General features: G+C 36.2%; 1 protein-coding gene and 1 pseudogene across 1 annotated transcript; one reads left to right on the forward strand and one right to left on the reverse strand.

Annotated features, from left to right (window-relative positions):
* Positions 1–276: 276 nt before the first annotated feature.
* On the reverse strand, positions 277–1,200 carry LOC119517876 (annotated as a pseudogene).
* Positions 1,201–14,837: 13,637 nt separating this feature from the next.
* On the forward strand, positions 14,838–15,797 carry LOC119518169 (olfactory receptor 1038-like). The gene has a single exon (XM_037815222.1). It carries the CDS (start codon positions 14,838–14,840, stop codon positions 15,795–15,797), a length of 960 nt encoding a protein of 319 aa, XP_037671150.1.
* Positions 15,798–26,455: the final 10,658 nt, after the last annotated feature.

Here is a 26,455-nt window from a genome sequence, read left to right on the forward strand (position 1 = left end):
TTTATCCCCTGTCTGTCCCTTTCAATCCAAGCTGTCAGCATTTCTGTTGATATAATATTCTCAAGAAACTTCTTGGTTTCTGCAATCCATGGGAGTCTAAACCATTGAACAGGAGGATCCTTCACAGATCTTTCCTGAATTTACACAGGTTTATTGCTGACTTTTTCTGTTTTCTTACATATTAGTGTTTTCTAAAAACTTATTAATGTATAGCAAACTGCTCTAATGACCTATTTATTGCATTCATATTCTACATTAAACTTAGATAAGAAGATTTCACAGATATTTCCAGATCCTTTGTAGGGCAAGTTTTACCTCTTTGTTTCTCAAGCTATAGAACATGGGATTTAACATGGGTCTTACCATGGTATAAAATACAGAGGCCATTTTATCACTATCAAAGGAGTGACTGGACTTGGGCTGCACATACATAAAAAATAAAGTCCCATATAACACAACTACCACTGTCAGGTGAGATCCACATGTGGAGAAGGTCTTTTGCCTACGCTCTGCAGTGTTCATCCTGAAGATGGCCCTAACAATCAGTGTATAAGACAAGAGGAAAATAAGAAGAGAAGATACCAGATTAAAAGCTGAAAAGATCAGTATTATAAACTCAATATCACAGGTGCTTGAGCACAGCAGAGATAACAAGGGAAGACTGTCACAGTAGAAATAACTAATGATATTAGAGCCACAGAAGGGTGAAATAAAAATCTTTATGGTGGTTAGCAGAGACACAAAGGCACTGAAGAGATAGGGGATTGCCACCAGCACCCAGCATACTTTCTGGGACATCATGACTGTGTAGAGCAGAGGGTTACATATGGCCACATAGCGGTCATAGGCCATTGCTGAAAGAACAAAAAGTTCACTAATGAATGTGATGACAAAAGCTAGCTGTGTAGCACAACTAATATAGGAAATCATATTTTGATTCACTATAAAATGTACTAACATTTTGGGTCCCACAGCTGTTGAGTAACCAAGATCAATAAAAGCCAAGTGTCTGAGGAAAAAATACATGGGTGTTTGTAGCCTGGAGTCCATCTTAGTGAGGATGATCATGCCCAAGTTGCCCACCACTGAGATAACATAGATGATGAGGAATAGTCCAAAGAGTGGCACCTGCAGCTCAGGGCAGTCTGTGATACCTGTCAGCATGAATTCATTCAGCACTGTTCAATTTTGCATGTCCATCTAGGTCATTAGGGAAATTTACTATGGCAAGAACCATCAGAAGAGTCATTGGATTTCAGGAGTTGTCTCCTGGTAAAATTTTAGTATACAAAGCCACTTTGTGTCTGATTAATCCATTAAAAGTTTTTGATGATGTAATTTAGAGTAAGACCTACCTCTACCATTGAAAATAGCACCACATTTAGAAGCTATAACACCATAAGATATATAGTCAAAATTTTATTTGCCTGTCAAATGCTGGTCACTACCCTAGGATATATATTATTCCTTCATGGTTCTGTTGGCAATAGCACATTTGATAAGTCTGGTCTATTCTGGATATCCTGATATTCTTTTATATTCTTTTTATTTTAAAAATGCATATAGTTTGTTAAAACTAATGACATTTTTAGAAGAAATTTTAACAAAAGAAATAATCACCCTTTGGTCCTTTCCCCTACACTTAAGTCAGCATATCCAGAGAAAACAATTATTAACTCATTTAGCAGAGTTTAATTTACTTCCTCTCATTCTTAACTCCACATTTGAAAAGCATTCTCATTCCACTATACATTTGATAGTATAAACTGTATTATCATTCCTTTAAGAGTTCTAAACAATGTGCATTGATTTTCTGTAACAATAGGTAAGAATTTAGCTCTTTTTCAGGAGACTGCGACATGCTGCATCTATAGTGAACTTAATTAACTTTAAAATTATGCATCCAAACTTCAATACTTCTGTGAAACATTCCTGATTTTCACTGTATTGAACACCAAATAAGTCCTGCATTTGTATTTTGTTCACCTTGAGCAAAAGCATTATTAGGCATTCCCTCATTAGCTTTGAATAAGCAATAATATCTCTGAAAAGACAGGTTTAATTTTTTGTTATAATTTTATAACATAATTTAAGATATGTAAAATTCTTAAACTGTACTTATTAATACATTTTAATGTATCATTTAAGATTATCTAGCAAACCACTAAAATATACTTATCCAATGAAGTGCAGCAAACCTTAAAAATAGGGATCTGTCTCAAATGCTTCAAGAGCCAGAATGTAATATCACTGTGGGAAATATCATAGATATGGTGAAGAGAATAATAGGCAATTTGGGGAACAAGATATTGCATGTCTTATACAAAGTACACAAATTTTACTGGTTAAAAAGTACATAGGCAAGACACTAAAAGGAATGAGTATTTTGCTCCATTTTAATTTTGAATGCTATTCTTATATCTTTATTTAATCTTCCATGAAGTGTATATTGAACAATTTGAATTAACAAATTTTAATTTGAGGCTTGTGCCTTCTGTGCCTTTACTTTCCCAATGCTTTTCCCTTATATTTTGGTTCTAAGGCAAGTGCTTCTGAACTTTCAAAGAAGAGATCATCTGTATTTTCATAAACTTTTCTGGATTACACAACAGGAAGACTACTCTGCAACTCACCCACAAAGTTCAGGAAAACCTTGTTTCTAATAAACGTGTAAAGAATATTTATGGCTTACCATTTCACACATCGTTGCAGAAAACCTGAACAAAATCAATATATCTCTAATATCAACTTTAAAAAGTTACCTTTGATTTATATTCTGTCTCTATGAATTTCCTATTCTAGATATTTCATATGGTTTTAAGTAAGATTACTAGGCTAGTCAGATTAAGTTCATCATGCTCCCACTTAAAGGACAGAGCAAACAAAAGAGGTAGAAAAGCAGAAAGAAGGAGGAACCCTGAACAACTCTAAAAATACATCAGAACTGGGGGTCTTTGGGTGAGTTTGCATCAGTTGAGCTTTGTACACATATTATTTTAAAATTATAAGTCAGAAATTACAAACAACCATACTCCTCTCATCCAACACAGCTAACAAAGCCATGAGCCCTTCTAAATGTTCCACTCCTTATGGGGAAAAGTACAGTGGGTTATTTCAATAATGAAACATGAGTTTCACACAGGGATATCAATGAATGATATAAAATCTGTGGATGAATGTCAAATCACTATTATGTAGCTTGTGATGATCTTTGGATATATTTTTAGCTGTGCTTCTTCAATACAATTATATCCCATTATGTCAGTTTCACAGATACATGGACAAAATCTTATGTGCTAAGAGATACAGTTTATGTTGTATCTGTGCCACATAACAGGGGCCTGTGGAGAAGTATGGGATAATTTCATCCTTTTCCCATTCTCAAACATAGTTTTCCCTCTTTTCCTGTGATATGTAAAATTTGTACATGGATTACAGATCAGGATGACACTCCCTTAATGCATTTAGGTATTTTATGTAAAGGGAAAGGGAATACCCAAGCCTAGAGCTATGGAATGTTTAAGGCATGGCAAGTTAACCAATCCTGAAAGCAGAATACACACAACTGACATAATTCATCTAAGGACTGAACCTCCCTGACCCTTTACTTTTGCTGATTTTAAACTCATTTTGGCCTTTATTAGAAATATATTCAGAGATACTTCCAAGTCTTGAACCTCATTTTGGCCTTTATTAGAAATATATTCAGAGATACTTCCAAGTCTTGAACCTCACTATCCATATGGAAATACCTGCAGGTTTAATACAAAAATATTAGGGTCCAAGGCATTTTACTATTGGGTTCTGATAAATATATTAGCTTTATTTTACTTTGACTTGGCCATCAATTCACCATTGCAAATATCATGGTTGCAAAAACATCTGCCTCCCTACTCCCTATCATTTTGGACCACCTCTTATGTGCTCTGCAGCTGTGACTAAGCTGTAGCTTCTTTGACTGACCTTGCAACAAACCAGAGATGATTTCTGCAGGGCATGTCAAAGCATTTCAAGAGATTGAGCCTCCTTTGCTTACAGAGTAACTTGCTGTCTGTTGCATTCTCTGTTAGCTTTTCTTCCATGTCTCAAATTCTTCAATCCCTCATTTATGCTTCCTGATACCACCTACAAATTAAACATCATATATCCAAGTCCTTGTTAATTTAAACTCTATCTCTTATATGGAATTGGTAAAATGAGACACAGATATCCATGACACAAATGAAACTATATGTAATTAACAGGAGACAATAATAATGCCAATATCATATTGCTGATAACTGGCAACTCTCATTGGACACTCAGTATCTGAAATAAGCCCTTACTCAGCATAAATAACCTGAGCTGACCATCACCATCTTTGCCAAGACCCAATTCTAGATAAAGCTTTCAAACAGGGCTTTCACCTTTCCCTTTCAGAATTTTCAGTGGTTAGATTTCCAGCATCAATAGGGAAATCATAAAATACAGAAACAGATTTCTTGCTTCTTACAAGGAGCATTACAATGGTCTTAAAAATACCAAGTTACTTCAGAAAACATTGTTATGAGTTGAGAATATTAATATTTATGTTACACTGTGCTGAGTCTAGCATTGGTACTCTTATCATTTCCATAATTTAAATGGAAACCAGGAGTCAACAATTGTTACTGCAGCTAATCTGATAATCATAGAGATCAGAGTCCTCAACTCACCTCAGAGGAGGAATGTGTTATTACTCCCCCATGTGGTTGCTGACCTCACTGAAGTAAGCGGAATTTGTGAGTGCCACCCCCACACCTACTTTGAGACACAACCTTAGCAGCTGAATGCAATTTGTTATTTTTCCCAAAGCATCTGAGACCAGGAAGTGATGCCACTTGGTCTTTGTTAATTATCCAGAGTACCTTTGATTTCCCTATGGGGAAACATTATTTCACATGCAATTTCCCTACCTTCTTGTGTTATTTTTGTATTGCATTTGCTCAATATGCATTTTAAACTTCCATAAATTATTTTAATAGTCAACATTTTCCACAGTCATTTTCTATAAGTTTTATATCTGAGGATGAGTGTAGATTTCTTCAATATGTCCCATAGTGTTTTTAGATTATTCAGAAAGAATATTAATTATGAATATGTGTGATACTCATTTTATTTCTTTCTATCTCACAACTAAATTGAGTTTATCCTTCCTTACTTCCTTAACCCATAATCTTCATCTCACTTCATTCCCCATTCCACTTCAATTCTCTTTCATATATAGGTAAGACTTTTAAGAAGTTTGAAATATGTCCTTACAGAAGCACACATCCTCATAAAGTAAATGTAATGCATGTTTCAATGAGCATGCATAAGGTGTTACAAATCAAGATATAAGGTTTGTCACTGAAGTATGTTTTTGAAATCTATTAATTTTACTACAAATACAATCCTTTGTTGCCTTCTCTTCTCTTCTAATATTATAGTAATGTTATTATATTGCTACAATTTGTATCTACTCATATTCAATAAATTCATGTTTTTCTTTAGTAATGAATACTCAGTTAGTTCCTGACTACTGAATTCTACCTTTATCACCACAAGTAACAACTTTGTGTGCATTGCTCTGCTGATACATGGTTGAAAATCTCTGTGAAATATATCTACGAGTGGAACCTTGATTCAGGACTAATAAACACATTTAATTTCTAATGGATCCTTTCAAGATTAATTTTATCAGTATATATTCTACCATCAGTGTACAAGGATTTCAAACACCTGACTTGTTACTTATAAATATGTGCTGCTTATACATATGGAAAGTATTGAGATGAATAATTTAATCAGATTAAATTTGATAGAGCTGATTTGTTTTTGTCTTGATACATTATTATATTTTTAATTTTCAAATGTTCTGAATTTAAAATGACAACAAAGAAATTCAGAGAATTTAATAGAGGTAAAATTAAAATTTTAATATTTCTTTAATATTTCAGCATTTTGTAATTGTGATAAGGTGGACAGTGTAGGGAAATGCTGATAAAGTAGTTGTTGAAGTCATGTAGAACTGATGAACATTATAGAGTAGAGGTGGTTGGATGATAATCAAAACTTTTTGCCATTTTATTGACCTTTTCAAAGAACCAACTTTTAATTTGATTGATTCTCTCTATTGATTTTTGGTTTCCATTTCATTTATTTCTACATGGATCTTTGGTATTTCTCTCCTTCTGCTTCCTTTGGGATTAGTTTGCTGTTCTTTCTCTAATTTCTCCAGTTGAGCAGTTAGGTCTTTAGTTTTAGCTTTTTCTTCCTTTTTATTTAGGTTTTTATGGCTATAAATTTTCCTCTCAGTACTGTCTTTGCTGCATCCCATATGTTTAAACATGTTTTGTTCCCATTTTCCTTTGTCTCCAGATATTTACTAAATTTTATTTAAGTTTCTTCTTTGACCCAGTAATTATTTAAGAGCATGTTATTTAACCTCCATATATTTGTGAAATTTCCAGTTCTCCAGTTGTTATTGGTTTCCAGCTTCATTACATTGTGATTGGAGACAGTGTTTTGTATAATTTCAATATTTTAAAATTAATTAACACGTTTTGTGCCCCAGCCTGTGGTATATCCTTGAGAGTGTTCCATGAACACTTGAGAAGGATGGATATCCTGCTGCTTTGGGGTGCAATGTTCTATGATTGTCTGTTAGATCTAGTTCATTTATCATATTATTTAGGTTCTATCTTTCCTTATTGATACGCTGTTTAGATGCTCTATCTATTGTAAAGAATGATGTGTTGAAGTTTCCCATTATTATCATAGATTTGTCTATTTCTTCCTCATGCTTTGCTAGTGTTTTCCTCAAGTATTTTGGGACACCTTTGTTAGGTGTATAAATATTTTTGATTTTCCTTTATTCTAGATGGATAGTCCCTTTTATTAATACATAATATCCTTTTGTTTTATTCATTTTATCCTTCAGCTTTTATTTGTTGGAGCTATTATTTTCTCTCTTTGTATCTTTTAGTGATTTTTTCTGATAGTCATCATAATTATACTCTCCTCCAGGCCTCTCTCCGGTCTTTTTTTTTTGTTTTTTCTTTGTTAGCATGCCAAACTCCCTTTAGTATTTCTTGTAAGGTTGGTCTCTTATTAACAAACTCTCTCAACTTCCTTTATCTGTTAATAGTTTTAAATTTTCCTCATTTTTGATGGACAGATTTGCTGGATAGAGGATTCTTCATTAGCAATTTTTCTCTTTTAGTATCTTAAATGTATCATATCATTGCCTTCTTGCCTCCATGATATTTGTTGAGAGTTAACACCTAGTCTTATTTGCTTCCCTTGTATGTGGTGACTAACTTTTCTTTTGCTGCATTCAGAATTTTCTCTTTCTCTTTGGCAATTGATAGCCTGATTAGTATGTCTTGGAGTGGGTCTATTCAGATTTATTCTGTTTTGTGTATGTTGTGCTTCTTGCATTTGCATATTTATTTATTTTTTAAGGTTTGGGAAATTTTTAGTCATTACTTCTTTAAATATTCTTCCTGGTCCTTTCCCTTCTCTTCTCCTTCTGGGAAACCCATGATGTGTATGTTATGCGCCTTGTATTATCAATCATTTCCCTGAGCTTCTGCTAAAATTTTTCCATTTGTTTCACCATTTATTTTTTGCATGTTCGAATTTGTTTGCTCTGTATTCTAGTTCACTGATCCTTTCTCCTGTCTCTTCATATCTGCTATTGTGTGTCTCTAGTATAATTTTCATTTCATCTGCAGTGTTTTTCATTTCTGTGAGATGTTATTTTTCTGTGTATTCCTTCATATCCTTCTTTATGCTTTCCTAGTGTGTTCTTAAAGTACTTTGTTTCTTTAACCATCTCATTGAAACTATTTAGATTTATTTAACTATCTCTGTTTAGTTGTTCCAAATTCCATATTTCCTATAACTTTTTAATTTCATCATTTGTCTTGGCCATGTCTTCTTGTTTCTTAATATGTCTTGTAATTTTTTGCTGGATATCTTGACAAAATTATTTTGAAGTTGGTTTCCCTCTTGACTACGATTTTATTGATCAGTACATTCATTTAGAAGGTTTCCTTTCGTGCTTGGTTTGTCAATATTTCACAGCCATCCCTCCCACACAGTGGTTGCAGACATTTCAAGGGGCCCTGGGGAAAGTGTGAGCAAAGTAGCTTCTCAGATTGCACTTTCCCAGCCATACCAGCAGATGGCACTCTACTATGATGTTTTCCCCACAGCCCTATAAAAATATGTTATTTTTTTATCCATCTAACCCCATTGTTTCCATGGCACATGGGGATAGTGATTCCACAGTGCTCTGGACACGTGCCCAGAAAATACCAAGACCATGGGACCATTCTTTCCTATTTCACTAGCCAAACATCATGTCAGGATGGTTCCGCATCCTCCTGTTTTCCCAAGCAGATGGCCTGTCTCTCCCATACTGCTGTAGTCTGCCAGGCAAGAACCTGGCACACCCCAAGTGCCAATTTTGGGGTTGGAGCTTGGGTGCCTGGTGCTGCAGTGAAGCTCACTCACCACATGTTCTCTGTTTGGGGAAATATTGGATCTGTGAGAGCTGTTGGTTCCTGTGTGGAAAGTTTCTTGACCATGGGACCCACAGGATTCTATTCACTGTTCAGCAGTTGGAACTGAATTGTACTGTGTCCCCCACTTATCAGAATCAGCTAAGATAGCCAGGTGGAGGGAAAAGGAGGGGTTAAGCCAGGATGAGGGGAGAATGGAATTTCTACCCCCAACCCTGTCCTAAAGCCTAGCAACAGGCTGACATATAAAACCTGGACATAGCTCAACCAGGTGTGGCCCCTCTCTTGAGGCCTGCCCGCACTGACCTCTCAAGTGTGTCTTCCTTCTTACCAACCTTTGTTATCCTCCACATGTGCTGGCCTTTTCAAATAAAACTTTGCTGCTTGACACTATTCCTCTTGTCCCTAAATTCTTCCATGAGACAAGAAAAATGAGCCTACAGTGGAGCTCTTTACCCATTGTCTACTTATTTCTTTTTCTTCTTTAATAGAGAACTTGTGGGCTTACAGAACAATCAGGCATAAAATACAGAATTCCCATATACCACCCTATTATTAAACCTTGTGTTGGTGTGGTACACTTGTTAGAATTGATGATAACACATTTTTATAAATGTCCTATTAACTATAGTCTGTAGATTAACTTAGGGTACAATGTTGTATAGCACAGACATTTTAAAAAATATATTTATTCTGTTATGTATACAGTCTAACATGTCTCTTTTTTAATTACATTCAGATATATATTTCAGTGCTGTTAATTACACTCACAATGTTGTGCCCTGAAATTTACCCTGAAATTAATATCCTCCAATGTTCTATAGAAATAGCAAGTAAAGAAATAAAAATATTATTCATGTCTTTATTAAAAGACACATACAGAAAAATGCAGAGAAGCAATTTAATTAGAAAAAGAAATAGATTCCATTGCAAAGATGGTATGGACAGTGAGCATCTATGGAAATCAGATTTAGACCTTGGAATGAGTCATAAGTAAACTTATAAAGACAAATAAGTTCTGAGGATTATGGGAAGGTCATCTTCTATTAAGGTAACATGATGATCACATGAAAAATTGAACAAATTGTCCAGATTCACCAAGTGAGGTTGAAACTGTGGTAGAAGCAGTTCTGTTTCTCATGTAGGCTGTCTGAATAGCTTAGTTTTATTTATGGTTCAGATACTGTCTTATTTTTTTAAACAAATGTTTGTAGAGCACTCACTATTTGCCAGTAATCTCACAGTTGACTGATTTCTTTATGTACATTAACTCACTTAATAATTACAAAAACACTTAAAGGAGGTACCATTATTACTTATATTTTACAAATGGGAAAACTGAGTCTTAAAAAATACAGACCTTGCTTAAGTTATCATAAATAAGATATTCAGCCTGTAAGTGCTGATCTTATCCTTTCACAAAGCTTAAGCTCTTAATCAAAATGAATGAAGTTATAAGGTGTTTTGATGTTTGTCCTAGTTTGCTAATGCTGCAGAATGCAAAACACCAGAGATGGATAGGCTTTTATAAAACAGGGGTTTATTTCACTACACAGTTACAGTCTTAAGGCCACAAAGCATCCAAGGTAACACTTCAGCAATCGGGTACTTTCACCGGAGGATGGCCAATGGAGTCCGGAAAACCTCTGCTAGCTAGGAAGGCAGCTGGCATCTGCTCCAAAGCTCCGGCCTCAAAACGGCTTTCTCCCAGGACGTTCCTTTCTAGCAAGCTTGCTTCTCTTCAAAACATCACTCCCAGCTGCACTCTCTTTTCTCTCTTTGAGTCAGCTCATTTATATAGCTCCACCAATCAAGGCCCACCCTGAATGGGTGGGGCCACGCCTCCATGGGAACATCTCATCAGAATTATCTCCCACAGCTGAGTGGGGCACACTCCAAGTAAATCTAACCAACACCAAAACTTCTGCCCCACACAAGACTACAAAGATAATGGCATTTGGGGGACACAATACACTCAAACCAGCACAATGTTATTCACAGCAGTATAGATTACCTCTGCCTTCATTGAAATTTTTGATCTGTATATTTGAAGTATGGCTTGTTTAGGACTACAGATAATTTTTTTTAAAATCCCCAGTACAATTTGTTCAGCTTGTCTTATTGGAGAGAAACATGGAAGGAAGAATTGCAGCTTTTGGAAAACTCTAGAGTTTCAAATTTAGACCTAAGGGACCTAGGAATGAATAAATCACACAAACAAATTCAGAATGAGCTCGATGGAGCCAGGGCCATCGCTAAGCAGGTGAGTGAAATGGAGTCTGCATATGAAGCTGATCTCCCCATTTCCAGCATCTCTCCTTGAACTGTGGTATTAAATGGAATCAGACTGCATTGGGAGATAAAACTTCTAGCATCCTAACTGCATTTCTTGCTTTTTGCTTTAATAGGAGGATGTCTATTTACCTTTAAAATAGTATTTATCAACACCCAGCTTTCTCTCTATCACCCCCTCCCTCCCCTCCAAATCTCTCTCCTTCTCTCTCTCCCTCATACACACACACACACACACACACACACACACACACACACACACACAAACACACCAAAAATCCTTAAAGACACTGCATTGAATAAAACAGATAACCTCATATACTTTACCTTGTTTTCTGTAATAGTACCCAGAAAAGAGAACTTATATTACATGACTCATGGAAGGGGCATTTGGAGGCAGATGGTTTCCTACCTAAAACTATCCAAAGAGGGCAGGTCCCCAAGAATGACTCTACATCTAAGTGCTGGTAACAGTGTGCTTGTTTGTTGTTTTTTAAATCCATTCTTGGCATCTTGGAAATGCTATATATAAAGGTAAGTTAAGAATGGACAAATGATGTAAATTTTGAATCCTAAAATAAGGTAGAAACCCACTGGTATTTCATTTCACTGATATTTCTTCTTTGGAAGAAGTTTGACCTTAAGAAGGGATCTAAGACAACAGACGCAAACCAATGCTTCCCAAACTTAATTATGTTATATATGGCTTAACATTTGCCTTGATGTTGGGATACATGGAGGGAGTACCTGACGGTTGAAGAAGTCACTGTGTCTGGGTATCTGTTGTGCACTGGTGGTACCTGTGTGCCTCTCTCATCTGGTTGGTAAAGCTCTAGTGAGGAATCCAAGCTTGGGGTGGCCCTGGCATGGGGGGCCCTCCAGCTTGGAAAAGCCCTATAGACCGTGATAGAGCACAGGATAGGGCCTGAATAACACTTGGCTGTGAAAAAATCAGGAAGTATCTTGATGAATAGACAAGTGGATAGGGGAGAGGAGTTTGCCCAATGATCACGTTTTCTTCCCTATCATTGAAAACATTCTTTGTGCAAAGCAGAGCCATTGTATTAGATGTGAACATAGCAGTAGAAAGATCAGAGATATGCCCTCATTTCTTCATGAACAAGGCAAAATCTTTAAAAGTTAGCATAAAAGGGAGATAAATAATTCATTCTACAGCCATATATTGAGAATCTAGATAGGCAAAATAGAATATACAGAAATTAGGAAAGAACCAAATAGATGAAACTGTTTGTTCTTAAAGATTTAGTCATTTATCAGCAAGGATTAAAAATGAATATTGCAAAATAAATAGAAATAGGATAACTGCTCACTGATTTACTCAAAACTATCCTTGTCCACAAAGTCCTGGTGTGCCTTTTGTAGGAACAGGATAAGCACACACCAGTTGAATTCTGCTGGCTGGTGGAGACACGAACTCAAACTAATTCAAACCAAAGTTAGCCAGAGAAAACTTGGAGAGAAATAAATAAATTTTAAAATATGGCTGAGAACTCCTTCACATTCCAAACATTAGATTTGTGCTTTAGGCTACAAGCTCTCAAATGTGTCTGTAGGTGAGAATCAACTGGGAAGCCTTAAAAATACTGAAGCCTGGTTGCCCCCTCCCACTTCCTCTCCTCCACCTTCAGACTTTTGATGAAATTGTTTGGGGGCACACCTGGGCACCAGTTTCTTGAGTCCTACCTGGGTGATTCCAGTGTGCAGTAGAGTTTGAAGTACAGCTTTCTTTAGGCAAGATGTGCTAAAGCAAGAAACATCAACGATTATTGAAGGAATCTGAAGGTAAAATATGTCCATGATTTTAAGGATTTCCCCTCAAATTTGACAGAAATGTGGAAATGATTGAATAAATGATGAGACTTTGGGATGATGGTTGCTTCAGAAGATCCTAGAGAAATAAATTGCAATCCATGAAAGAAAATTTATTTTAAAAATGTAGAGGAATTGAGAGACTTGTGTAATAAATGCAGGATGATATATACTATATTTTATGAGCAATTAAAGAAATTGTCTTAGGTAATTTTATTTCTATATATTTTTTTAGTTTTTTTAGTTTTTAGTTTTTTTGATTTTGAAACTTAAACTCCAGTTTATTTTTCAACTCCACTGTCAACTTTCTATTCAATAATAACTATTGACTATAGTAAATGTTCTATTGATACATTTATCTTCCTATATGGTTCACTGTGATTTGGTTTGACATGTACCTTGGAACCACCACATATCTTGAAGTTGTAAAAGTGTAATGAAGATACCCTAACTTATGGATAGTCTTTGTTATTTTAAGTAAATGATATATTATAAATAAACCTCTTCCCTTGCCACCATCTGTCAGTGAAGATGGTCTACTTTACCTTTGCATAATATGGTAATCCTATAATTATCCTAAGCTGGGTTCAAATCATAACTTCATAGCTGGAATTGAAATAAAAGACTGTGAAAAAAAGTTTAGTATATTCAAGTCCCATTCACAAGTAAGAGAACCCTGAATTCTGAATATTCTCAAATGTAATGATTATTTTATTAAAAAGGACAGCATTAGATACTTAATTTTTAAAAATTTCAGGCCCCTGCCATTTTAATTTGGCAAACTACATGGAAAACTTAGCAATCATTGATAAGCTACAGCTTTCTTTTGTCTTCTCTAAGCCTTAAATATTAGCTTCATGCTATGGAAAATGGATGCATCTCTCAGCCCTAGTGTTCTATCCTGGTGATTAAAGCTGAAGCTTTGGGCAGGTTAGCAAATTGATTAGGAGTATAGGTTCCTTAGTGACTCATACCAGTCAACAAGTTCTCCAAAATCCTCTCTGTGCAACAATAGAAAAAAGCCTGATTTTTGTTTTTATGCTTTTAGTTTTTAAATTTTTATCAGGGATGAAAGGTTAGTGAGAACCTATCTATTATGAAATAATTTATATTTTCCACTAAATATAGAGTCTAATAAGGACAGTACTCAACTACAACATATAACAATAATAATAATAATAAATTGAAAATCTGAAATATGACAGAGTTAGACTTGATTTCTCTGGACACCTTCTGTTAATATTTTATGATTCTACTTTGTGGAAAATAAATCAAGGAGCAAAAATAAGATTAAAGAGGTCAATATTGGGCATAATGAACCTGTTCTTCTTTTTTAGATCTATTTGAAATATAAATAAATGCCTATATACCTTTCCATAAAATTTTGCATAATGCTGAATAGTTCCCTAAGATATGTTGCTAAAAGTAAAATCTCATATTATGAATGATTTGGATATTTTATGCCCTAGAAATATATTGACAAATATTTAAGAGAAAAGATGTTTATCTACATGAAGTTTAGAATTATAAGCTATTTGATCAACTACTTGAGTTGTTAACATTTTTGTCAATAAACACAAGCATATAGTGAACTTGAAACTGGGAGAAAACCTGTCTCTTTAATTCCTATATAAATAAAATTGGATGTTTTCCCACATAACTGTTCAATTTTCTTTTAGCTTCCGTAGAATAAATTCAGTATAAATGGAAGAGGGGATATAGTAAAGCGATAATCTTGGGGCATGTATAATTTTAATATTTTAAAGATGTGGGAAATTCACCCAAGAGGAAAATAAGGGAATACAAATACGATTTCATTTATGGGTTACATTTTTTTTGTGCTGCTATTTTTATATATGGATAGAACAGAGCAGCAGCAAAGACAGTAACATTTTAGTGGTGGTTTTCTCACTTGAGTTCATTCAGGTATTTAATTTTTAACAAACATCTTCCCTTAGTTTCAAAAATTATGGAGCAAAATAATTCTTAAGAAGATGATATTGAAAATAAAAGACTCTCTTCCTGGAACAAGAATGGCCTGTAATTAGAAAGGCAAGGTCCATTTTTGCCCACATGATGACATGATTCAAGGTGACAAGACACTGGTAATCACCTCCGTTCAACTGACATGGACCATGAGATGTGCCGTTTTTATTCTTTCAACTGCAGCAAAATTCCCCAGAATAAATGGCTGAAGTTAATGTCACTTATGTCACAGAATTCATTCCCAAGGGAATCACAGACCAGTCACAGCTTCAGGCTCCATGCTTTGTGGTATTTTTAGTTATCTATCTGGTCACAGTGCTGGGGAATATTGGATTGATTACCTTAATCAGGATTGACTCTCAACTCCACACACCCATGTATTATTTCCTCAGCCACTTGGCCTTTGTTGACCTTTGTTATTCTTCTACCATAACGCTGAAGATGATGGTGAATTTTGTTGTGGAATGCAACACAATTCCTGTCCATGTTTGTGCAGCACAACTGGGGTGTTTTCTCACCTTCATGATCACTGAGTGTTTCCTTTTAGCCTCCATGGCCTATGATCGCTATGTAGCTATCTGTAATCCCCTGCATTATTCGGTACTGATGTCAGAAAGAGTCTGCATTCAATTAGTGGCCATTCCATATATATACAGCTTTCTTGTTGCCCTATTCCATACTATAATCACTTTCCATCTAACTTACTCTGGGCCCAATGTAATTAACCATTTCTATTGTGGTGACCTCCCCCTCTTAGCTCTGTCCTGCTCAGACACACACATGGAGGAAATTCTGATCTTCACTTTTGCTGGCTTTGATATGATCTGTTCTTCTTCAGTCATCCTCATTTCATACTTGATTATCATTGCTGCCATCCTCAGGATCTGCTCTACCCAGGGCCGATGCAAGGCCATCTCCACCTGTGGCTCCCACGTGGTAGCTGCTACTATTTTCTATAGCACACTGATCTTTATGTACCTACAGCCCAAATCAAACCACTCCCTGGACACAGATAAGATGGCTTCTGTGTTTTATATGGTGGTGATTCCCATGTTGAACCCCCTAATCTATAGCCTAAGGAACAAAGAGGTGAAGGAAGCCTCAAAGAAAGCCTTGGATAAAGGTTGTGAAACCTTAAGGATGTTGCAATTAAGAAAATAATAATTAAAATGCTTTATTAAAGAAAATCAGAGAACTAAATCAAGGTTTCTCTTGCTTTCATTTCTGATAATTCTTTTCCAACCGAGTGTTTGAGTTCCTTTAACAGATCTTGACTTTTTCTACAAGGACCAAGGCCAATTTTGGAAAGTCAGTCTGATTTAAAGAGTCCTGAGGAAGTCAGCCTTTATAGCCTACAAAAATTGTTTTGAAACACAAACACAGACACACACAAACATACACATGTGTATCCTAACAAAAAGCAGCAGCATGTTTTTGTTAGAGCTCTGAATTCTGGAACAAGGCTGCTTGAGTTTCCTGGTACCTTTACTTATCAGCTGTGCAACACTGGACAATGGACTTGAATTCTGTGTGCTTCTGATTCTAGGCATAGAAAATAATAGGACCCAACTCCTTGGGTTGTTTTGAGGATTAAACAAGTTAATGTTTATGAAATATTTAGAACAAGATTCAGTGATAATAGGGCTATCTAAGTGTTGGCTGCCTAAGTGTTTGTTACATAAAGGTTTGCTATATAAATGTTATCATAATTAAAGATAAATTCACTGATCTTTCAAAAGTTAATCAGTCTTTAAATAAGAGGGGCAAAGCCTGCATGATTTCAAATATCTGCTAGGTACTTACTCAAGTAATTCTGCTTATTCTAAGCAAACAGAACTAAGAGGTGGGTGAGATTTTATTTCTGGACCTCAATTATTTCTAAATTATCTAAGGTCATATAACGAGTAATTTAAAAATTCTGGATGCAAATTTAAATCTATTTGACTTTTGATTTCCTAAATATACATGTTATGAATAAAAGGTATTATAATATCTGGATTTAATGTGTCATTAACAGACTTTTAAAAGCAACAATCAATGCTTTTGTTCTAAATAAACCTACTTAAAGAACATGGTTGATAAAAAATTGTATTTTTAAGTAAATAAGTTCCGTGTATTTGTACATTGAGTTAATTATAAATAACCTTAAATTTTAATGTCATTTATCCATAGCTGCTGTTTATGCAGTCATTCTTGTAGGATCATGACATATAATTAAAAATTAGTGATTGATGTACTTTTATTATTTTGACATTTCAGAAAAAGTAATTCAAAATTAGTGATTTAATATTATTTTATATTCTGCCAGTTTTGAAGGATATTTTGATAACTTGTAGTCATTACGTAGGATAGAGCTTGGAGTTTTCATTGCAAGGTGATTATTTTCTCTTCTGCATTTAATTTGCAAATAATTCAGCTATGCTGCTATAAGGTCCTTGGAGAACCTTACAACTTGCATTAAGTCTCAGGTTTTTAAAGCAGATTTAACAGAAAAATGCAGTGTTTCTATTCATCACACTTAGGCATGTTATATGCATTTATATAGGAAGATACACAAAGAACTTGTATATTACATACATGACACATGGAAGCATCATAGGCAGTCTTTCCTTTAATTTCCATAGGTAAAGAAATTCACGTCCATAGAACTTGACCCACGTGAGGGACACTGGTCTTCTGAAGTTTCACTGCACTTTTCTGCTTTATAAGCTTATTTAAAAAGCAATGCTTAAACATTAATTGAATTGAATTTTTCAAGTCTTTATGCATTTTTAATTCCCTACTATTGTTAATCACTTTTTTTCTCAGAGACTATGAAATTTAATGTGTTCAACAGACATGTAATTCAACATCTTCCTGGGCAGAAACGGTTCTGTGCTGCCTCTAAAACTGTTCTCTAGGAATTGTTTTAGGAGGTTGGGTTCTGCTCTTGAAATGCCAGTCCCTCATTTCAATCCTGAAGATCAAATTTATGCATTTTATTTCCAGGTTCATTTCAATAAACTGTACATTTTCATCTCTCTTTTGGTGCCCAGATGTTTCTGTGTCTGGATAGAGATAGAATCAAGAAGCTGAAAAACAAAAACAAAAACAAAAACAAAAAAAACAAAAGGTGGCAAGCAGTGACTCTCTGGCAGAGTCCTCGATTGGAGATGAACAGGACCAATTTCAGAAAGATTTCACCCTAAATTTGAATTTTGTTACTACTACTTATATAATATAGAAGATTCCAGTTATTTGTAAAATGAGAAAAATTCTCCTCTCACAGGTTATGTATGAAGATTTCAGTATAAATATATGTAAATATTTGGGCACAGTGACTGGCACCTAAAGAAGCTTGATAAATATCAGCTTGATTATTATTATTGTCAATGACATGAGCATCACTAAGACATTTTGTATCTAAAATTTATTAGTTGTCTAATTTGAATAAAAATCAAAGCAATTGTTTCTGGACATTGATATTAAAAGCTTTAGACTCTTATGAGTTTTTACAGCTTTAGTTACTTTTTTATTATTTTCAGTTGAGTGAAGAATGCTTTGTTCCAAAAAGAAAAGGGCCCTTTCTGAATAACTCAATACTTTAAAATGTTATATTTGAATAAAAAATACAAGTGATAATAATAAAGTAAAAAAATAGCTAACTTTTATGGTTTAAAATTGCCTGCTCCATTTTAAATATTTAGTTTTTATCAACTCATTTAATCCTCTTATCAACTTTAAGTAGTAGAAACAATTGTTATTTGCAATAAGGCAAAATATAAAACACAAGAAGGTAAATAATGTCCAAAATTACACAGCTAGTAATCTGTAGACTCACATACATTCATGTTCAATATGTGGGAATCAATATTTACAAAATAGATAAATTACATGGACTTTCATCACTTTAACAACAACACAACAAATGGATAATTTAAAAATGCATTAAGTTACAATTCCCTTAAAACATGCTTTAATTTAATTTTAAAATCATTTTGTGGAGGCACAGGATTTTCAGGAATACATCTAGAATCTAAGTGTTTGATGGAGTTTAATTCACACTTTTCTATATGTTTGTTTATAATTTCCCCAAATTTGCTTACATACATTTTTTTATCTTCATTTTATTGAGATATATTCACATACCACGCAGTCATACAAAACAAATCGTACTTTCGATTGTTTACAGTACCATTACATAGTTGTACATTCATCACCTAAATCAATCCCTGACACCTTCATTAGCACACACACAAAAATAACAAGAATAATAATTACAGTGAAAAAGAGCAATTGAAGTAAAAAAGAACACTGGGTACCTTTGTCTGTTTGTTTCCTTCCCCTATTTTTCTACTCATCCATCCATAAACTAGACAAAGTGGAGTGTGGTCTTTATGGCTTTCCCAATCCCATTGTCACCCCTCATAAGCTACGTTTTTATACAACTGTCTTTGAGATTCATGGGTTCTGGGTTGTAGTTTGATAGTTTCAGGTATCCACCACCAGCTACCCCAATTCTTTGGAACCTAAAAAGGGTTGTCTAAAGTGTGCGTAAGAGTGCCCACCAGAGTGAACTCTCGGCTCCTTTTGGAATCTCTCTGCCACTGAAGCTTATTTCATTTCCTTTCACATCCCCCTTTTGGTCAAGAAGATGTTCTCCGTCCCACGATGCCGGGTCTACATTCCTCCCCGGGAGTCATATTCCACGTTGCCAGGGAGATTCATTCCCCTGGGTGTCTGATCCCACGTAGGGGGGAGGGCAGTGATTTCACCTTTCAAGTTGGCTTAGCCAGAGAGAGAGGGCCACATCTGAGCAACAAAGAGGCATTCAGGAGGAGGCTCTTAGGCACAACCATAGGGAGGCCTAGCCTCTCCTTTGCAGCAACCGTCTTCACAAGGGTAAAACTTATGGTAGAGGGCTCAACCCATCAAACCACCAGTCCCCTATATCTGTGGTCATGTTAGCAACCATCAAGGTGGGGTAGGCCAATACCCCTGCATTCTCCACAGGCTCCTCAAGGGGGCACTACATCTTTTTTTCCTTGTTTTTCTTTTTGTTTTTTAACTTTCCCTTCTTTTTTAAATCAACTGTATGAAAAAAAAGTTGAAAAGAAAACAAACATACAATAAAAGAACATTTCAAAGAGACCATAACAAGGGAGCAAAAAAAAAGACAACTAACCTAAGATAACTGCTTAACTTCCAACATGTTCCTACTTTACCCCAAGAAAGTTACATAATATAGCAACATTTCTGTGAACTTGCTCCTACTATATCCATCAGAAATTAACAGACCATAGTCATTCCTGGGCATCCCCAGAACGTTAAATAGCTTATCTGTTCTTCTTGGATTATTGTTCCCCCTTCCTTAATTGCTCTCTATTGCTAGTTCCCCTACATTCTACATTATAAACCATTTGTTTTACATTTTTCAAAGATCACATTAGTGGTAGCATATAATATTTCTCTTTTTGTGCCTGGCTTATTTCGCTCAGCATTATGTCTTCAAGGTTCATCCATGTTGTCATATGTTTCACGAGATCGTTCCTTCTTACTGCCGCGTAGTATTCCATCGTGTGTATATACCACATTTTATTTATCCACTCATCTGTTGAAGGACATTTCGGTTGTTTCCATCTCTTGGCAATTCTGAATAATGCTGCTATGAACATTGGCGTGCAGATATCTGTTCGTGTCACTGCTTTCCGACCTTCCGGGTATATACCGAGAAGTGCAATCGTTGGATCGAATGGTAACTCTATATCTAGTTTTCTAAGGAACTGCCAGACTGACTTCCAGAGTGGCTGAACCATTCTACAGTCCCACCAACAATGAATAAGAGTTCCAATTTCTCCACATCCCCTCCAGCATTTGTAGTTTCCTGTTTGTTTAATGGCAGCCATTCTAAGCGGTGTTAGATGGTATCTCATTGTGGTCTTAATTTGCATCTCTCTAATAGCTAGTGAAGCTGAACATTTTTTCATGTGTTTCTTGGCCATTTGTATTTCCTCTTCAGACAACTGTCTTTTCAGATCTTTTGCCCATTTTATAATTGGGCTGTCTGTACTACTGTCATTGAGTTGTAGGATTTCTTTATATATGCAAGATATCAGTCTTTTGTCAGATACATGGTTTCCAAAAATTTTTTCCCATTGAGTTGGCTGCCTCTTTACCTTTTTGAGAAATTCCTTTGAGGTGCAGAAACTTCTAAGCTTGAGGAGTTCCCGTTTATCTATTTTCTCTTTTGTTGCTTGCGCTTTGAGTGTAAAGTCTAGGAAGTGGCCACCTAATACAAGGTCTTGAAGATGTTTTCGTACATTATCTTCTACGAGTTTTATGGTACTTTCTTTTATATTGAGATCTTTGGTCCATTTTGAGTTAATTTTTGTGTAGGGGGTGAGGTAGGGGTCCTCTTTCATTCTTTTGGATATGGATATCCAACTCTCCCAGCCCCATTTGTTGAAAAGACCATTATGACTCAGTTCAGTGACTTTGGGGGCCTTATCAAAGATCAGTCAGCCATAGATCTGAGGGTCTATCTCTGAATTCTCAATTCGATTCCATTGATCTATATGTCTATCTTTGTGCCAGTACCATGCTGTTTTGGCAACTGTGGCTTTATAATAAGCTTCAAAGTCAGGGAGTGTAAGTCCTCCCACTTCGTTTTTCTTTTTTAGAGTGTCTTTAGCAATTCGAGGCATCTTCCCTTCCCAAATAAATTTGATAACTAGCTTTTCCAAGTCTGCAAAGTAGGTTGTTGGAATTTTGATTGGGATTGCATTGAATCTGTAGATGAGTTTGGGTAGAATTGACATCTTAATGACATTTAGCCTTCCTATCCATGAACATGGAATATTTTTCCATCTTTTAAGGTCCCCTTCTATTTCTTTTAGTAGAGTTATGTAGTTTTCTTTGTATAGGTCTTTTACATCTTTGGTTAAGTTTATTCCTAGGTACTTGATTTTTTTAGTTTCTATTGAAAATGGTATCTTTTTCTTGAGTGTCTCTTCACTTTGTTCATTTCTAGCATATAGAAACATTACTGACTTATGTGCATTAATCTTGTATCCCGCTACTTTGCTAAATTTGTTTATTAGCTCTAGTAGCTGTATCATCGATTTCTCAGGGTTTTCTAGATATAAGATCATATCATCTGCAAACAATGACAGTTTTACTTCTTCTTTTCCAATTTGGATGCCTTTTATTTCTTTGTCTTGCCGGATTGCCCTGGCTAGCACTTCCAGCACAATGTTGAATAACAGTGGTGACAGCGGGCATCCTTGTCTTGTTCCTGATCTTAGAGGGAAGGCTTTCAGTCTCTCACCATTGAGTACTATGCTGGCTGTGGGTTTTTCATATATGCTCTTTATCATGTTGAGGAAGTTTCCTTCAATTCCTACCTTTTGAAGTGTTTTTATCAAAAAGGGATGCTGGATTTTGTCAAATGCTTTTTCAACATCTATTGAAATGATCAATTGATTTTTCCCTTTTGACTTGTTAATGTGTTGTAATACATTGATTGATTTTCTTATGTTGAACCATCCTTGCATGCCTGGAATGAACCCCACTTGGTCATGGTGTATGATTTTTTTAATGTGTCTTTGGATTCGATTTGCAAGTATTTTGTTGAGGATTTTTGCATCTATATTCATTAGGGAGATTGGCCGGTAGTTTTCCTTTTTTGTAGCATCTTTGCCTGGTTTTGGTATTAGATTGATGTTAGCTTCATAAAATGAGTTAGGTAGTGTTCCATTTTCTTCAATGTTTTGAAACAGTTTGAGTAAGATTGGTGTCAGTTCTTTCTGGAAAGTTTGGTGGAATTCCCCTGTGAAGCAATCTGGCCCTGGGCATTTATTTGTGGGAAGATTTTTGATGACTGATTGGATCTCTTTGCTTGTGATGGGTTGGTTGAGGTCTTCTATTTCTTCTCTGGTCAGTCTAGGTTGTTCATATGTTTCCAGGAAATTTTCCATTTCTTCTACATTATCCAGTTTGTTGCCATACAGTTGTTCATAATATCCTCTTATAATTTTTTTAATTTCTTCAGGATCTGCAGTTATGTCACCTTTTTCATTCATTATTTTGTTTATGTGGGTCTTCTCTCTTTTTGATTTTGTCACTGTAGCTAGGGGCTTGTCAATCTTGTTGATCTTCTCAAAGAACCAACTTTTGGTGATATTTATCCTCTCTATTGTTTTTTTTGTTCTCTATGTCATTTATTTCTGCTTTAATCCTTGTTATTTCTTTTCTTCTACTTGGTTTAGGATTGGTTTGCTGTTCATTTTCTAGCTTCTTCAGTTGATCCATTAGTTCTTTGATTTTGGCTCTTTCTTCCTTTTTAATATATGCGTTTAGTGCTATAAATTTCCCCCTTAGCACTGCTTTTGCTGCATCCCATAGGTTTTGGTATGTTGTGTTCTCATTTTCATTTGTCTCTATATATTTAGCAATTTCTCTTGCTATTTCTTCTTTAACCCACTGATTGTTTAGGAGTGTGTTGTTTAACCTCCAGGTATTTGTGAATTTTCTAAGTCTCTGATGGTTATTGACTTCTAATTGTATTCCATTGTGGTCAGAGAATGTGCTTTGAATAATTTCCATGTTTTTAAATTTATTGAGGCTTGTTTTATGTCCCAGCATATGATCTATTCTGGAGAAAGTTCCGTGAGCACTAGAAAAGTATGTGTATCCTGGTGATTTGGGATGTAATGCCCTGTATATGTCTGTTAAATCTAATTCATTTATCAGATTGTTTAGCTTTTCAGTTTCCTTATTGGTCTTCTGTCTGGTTGACCTATCTATAGGAGAGAGTGATGTGTTGAAGTCTCCCACAATTATTGTGGAAACATCAATTGCTTCCTTTAGTTTTGCCAGTGTTTCTCTCATGTATTTTGTGGCACCTTGATTGGGTGCATAGACATTTACGATTGTTATTTCTTCTTGTTGAATTGCCCCTTTTATTAGTATGTAGTGGCCTTCTTTGTCTCTCAAAACATCCCTGCATTTGAAGTCTAATTTTTCTGAGATTAATATTGCTACGCCTGCTTTCTTTTGGCTGTAGCTTGCATGAAATATTTTTTTTCCATCCTTTCACTTTCAGTTTCTTTGTGTCCCTGTGTCTAAGATGAGTCTCTTGCATGCAACATATTGATGGTTCATTTTTTTTTTGATCCATTCTGCGAATCTATATCTTTTAATTGGGGAGTTTAATCCATTTACATTCAATGTTATAACCATGAAGGCATTTCTTGAATCAGCCATCTTATCCTTTGGTTTATGTTTGTCATATTTTTCCCCTCTGTCTATTAATATCCTTTATTGTACCCATACCGAATCTCTTTAGTACTGAACCTTTCTCCAAGTCTCTCTGTCCTTTCTTTGTTTCTCTGTCTGTAGGGCTCCCTTTAGTATATCCAGTAGGGCAGGTCTCTTGTTAGCAAATTCTCTCAGCATTTGTTTGTCTGTGAAAAATTTAAGCTCTCCCTCAAATTTGAAGGAGAGCTTTGCTGGATAAAGTATTCCTGGCTGGAAATTTTTCTCACTCAGAATTTTAAATATATCGTGCCACTGCCTTCTCGCCTCCATGGTGGCTGCTGAGTAGTCACTACTTAGTCTTATGCTGTTTCCTTTGTATGTGGTGAATTGCTTTTCTCTTGCTGCTTTCAGAACTTGCTCCTTCTCTTCTGTGTTTGACAGTGTGATCAGTATATGTCTCAGAGTGGGTTTATTTGGATTTATTCTATTTGGAGTTCGCTGAGCATTTATGATTTGTGTATTTATGTTGTTTAGAAAATTTGGGAAGTTTTCCCCAACAATTTCTCTGAATACTCTTCCTAGACCTTTACCCTTTTCTTCCCCTTCTGGGACACCAATGAGTCTTATACTTGGACGTTTCATGTTATCTATCATATCCCTGAGGTCCATTTCAATTTTTTCAATTTTTTTCCCCATTCTTTCTTTTATGCTTTCATTTTCCATTCTGTCATCTTCCAGGTCACTGATTTGTTGTTCAACTTCCTCTAGTCTTGTACTATGAGTGTCCAGAATCTTTTTAATTTGGTCAGCAGTTTGTTTAATTTCCAGAAGATCATCCATTTTTTTATTTAGTCTTGCAATGTCTTCTTTATGCTCTTCTAGGGTCTTCGTGATTTCCTTTGTATCCCGTACTATGGTCTCATTGTTCATCTTTAGTTCTTTGAGTAGCTGCTCTAGGTGCTGTGTCTCTTCTGATATTTTGATTTGGGTGCTTGGGCTTTGGTTATCCATATCGTCTGGTTTTTTCATATGCTTTATAATTTTCTGTTGTTTTTGGTCTCGTGGCATTTGCTGAACTTGATAGGGTTCTTTTAGGATTTGTAGAAAAATTGAAGTCCTTATCTCTAATTTATCAGATCTACAGCTTCGTGGAGTACACTTTCTCTAACTAACCAGCAGGTGGCATCCATGAGCCACCTGTTCTCCACAAGCCAGTTCTCCCCTGCTTAGCCTTTTTGGTGAGTGGGGGAGTGAGTCTTGTGGGGTCCAATTGGTGTACCAAGCTTGCGTGTGTAGTTGGTGTTGCCTGCCCTGTATATGGGGCGTGTTTCTGGGCAGTCAGGGAGGGGGGGTGGCCCTAACAATCAAATCTCCCTGGTGATCCTAGAGTTTTAAAGCTGCTGCAATAGTCTAATCCTTCAGTTCAGTCCTGCCACAGTTTGTCTCTGCCACTGAGCCACAAGTCCTTGGTATTGGCATATGGCTCCTGAGACTTGCAAGTGGGCCCCTATTCCAGGCTGTGCACCCCGGGTCCTCTGTTGAGGGATGACTGTGCTATGTCACAGGTGAGTGCCGTCCCCCCAGGGCAGTTCTGGGCTGCTGGGCTGTGTAGGGAGGCTCCCAGTCTGCTGAAATGATGGCTGAATGGGGCTTTGTTAATTCACAGTGCTCCACCTTCCCAACTCTGGGACAATCAGCTGAGGTTGCAGGGAAGGCTAATGTCCACATCCAGTTTTGTGGTGTGTGCCTGTTATTTGAAGCACTTCCGTCACACTGGGTTGTCTGGGGAAGCTCTGGGCTATGGGGCTGGCGATGGGCAGGAGTGTTTCCTGTCCACCAGGATGATGGCTGTGAGCAGACACCCCCCTTTTCTTGGGAAGTTGTGGTGTTTAGTGAATTTTCTCAGCCACTGTATTATTGCCTTTTGTCTCAGAGCTCTCTTAGTTCTGCTCTTGACTTGACCTGCCTAAATTGCAAGTCTTTGAAGCTTTCTGTATTGGGCTTCTTAGAGTAATTGTTTTAGAAAAAGAAAAGAGGATTAAAAAAAAAAAAAGGGCCCTCCTCAGAGATCTAAGGGGTTATTGAAATGCTAAGAGACAAAGCAATTAGGGCCATTAAGGAAAGGTCCACAGGACAGAGAGATCAGCTTTTCTTCGGGATTTGCATATGCCCCTCAGGGCCTGAGCTCTGCCCTTCCCCTTTCTATGTTCACCAGAACTCCAAAAATCCTCCGCTTTTATTTTGGAGTTTTTCATGTTGTTTTTTTTTCTATGACTGTCTCCTCTCTGCTGGGCTGGCTGCTCTGATTCTCTGGTGTCTGGTCTCAGTCTGTCTATGGTTGGAGTTTGGATCAGTAGAATGAGTTTCCGATAAGGGCTGCCACTGCAGTTCTCCCTTCCCCTTCCCGGAGCTGACAGCCTCTCCTCCCACGGGACTGAGCCTGGCAGGGAGGGGTGCGGGTCCCCTGGCTGCAAAAACTTACAGATTTCGCTGATCTCAGCAGTTCCACGTTTTCATGAGTGTTGTATGAAGTATGCCCAAAGTCAGATTGCTCTGTGGTGTCCAGTCCACGCAGTTCCTGG

Source organism: Choloepus didactylus, chromosome 21, assembly GCF_015220235.1.
Source record: "Choloepus didactylus isolate mChoDid1 chromosome 21, mChoDid1.pri, whole genome shotgun sequence".
NCBI classification, from domain to species: Eukaryota; Metazoa; Chordata; class Mammalia; order Pilosa; family Megalonychidae; genus Choloepus; species Choloepus didactylus.

What these genes read in the sequence shown, in the direction of transcription:
- LOC119518169 (XM_037815222.1), top strand. Translation starts at nt 14,838, where the DNA reads ATGGCTGAAGTTAATGTCACTTATGTCACAGAATTCATTCCCAAGGGA.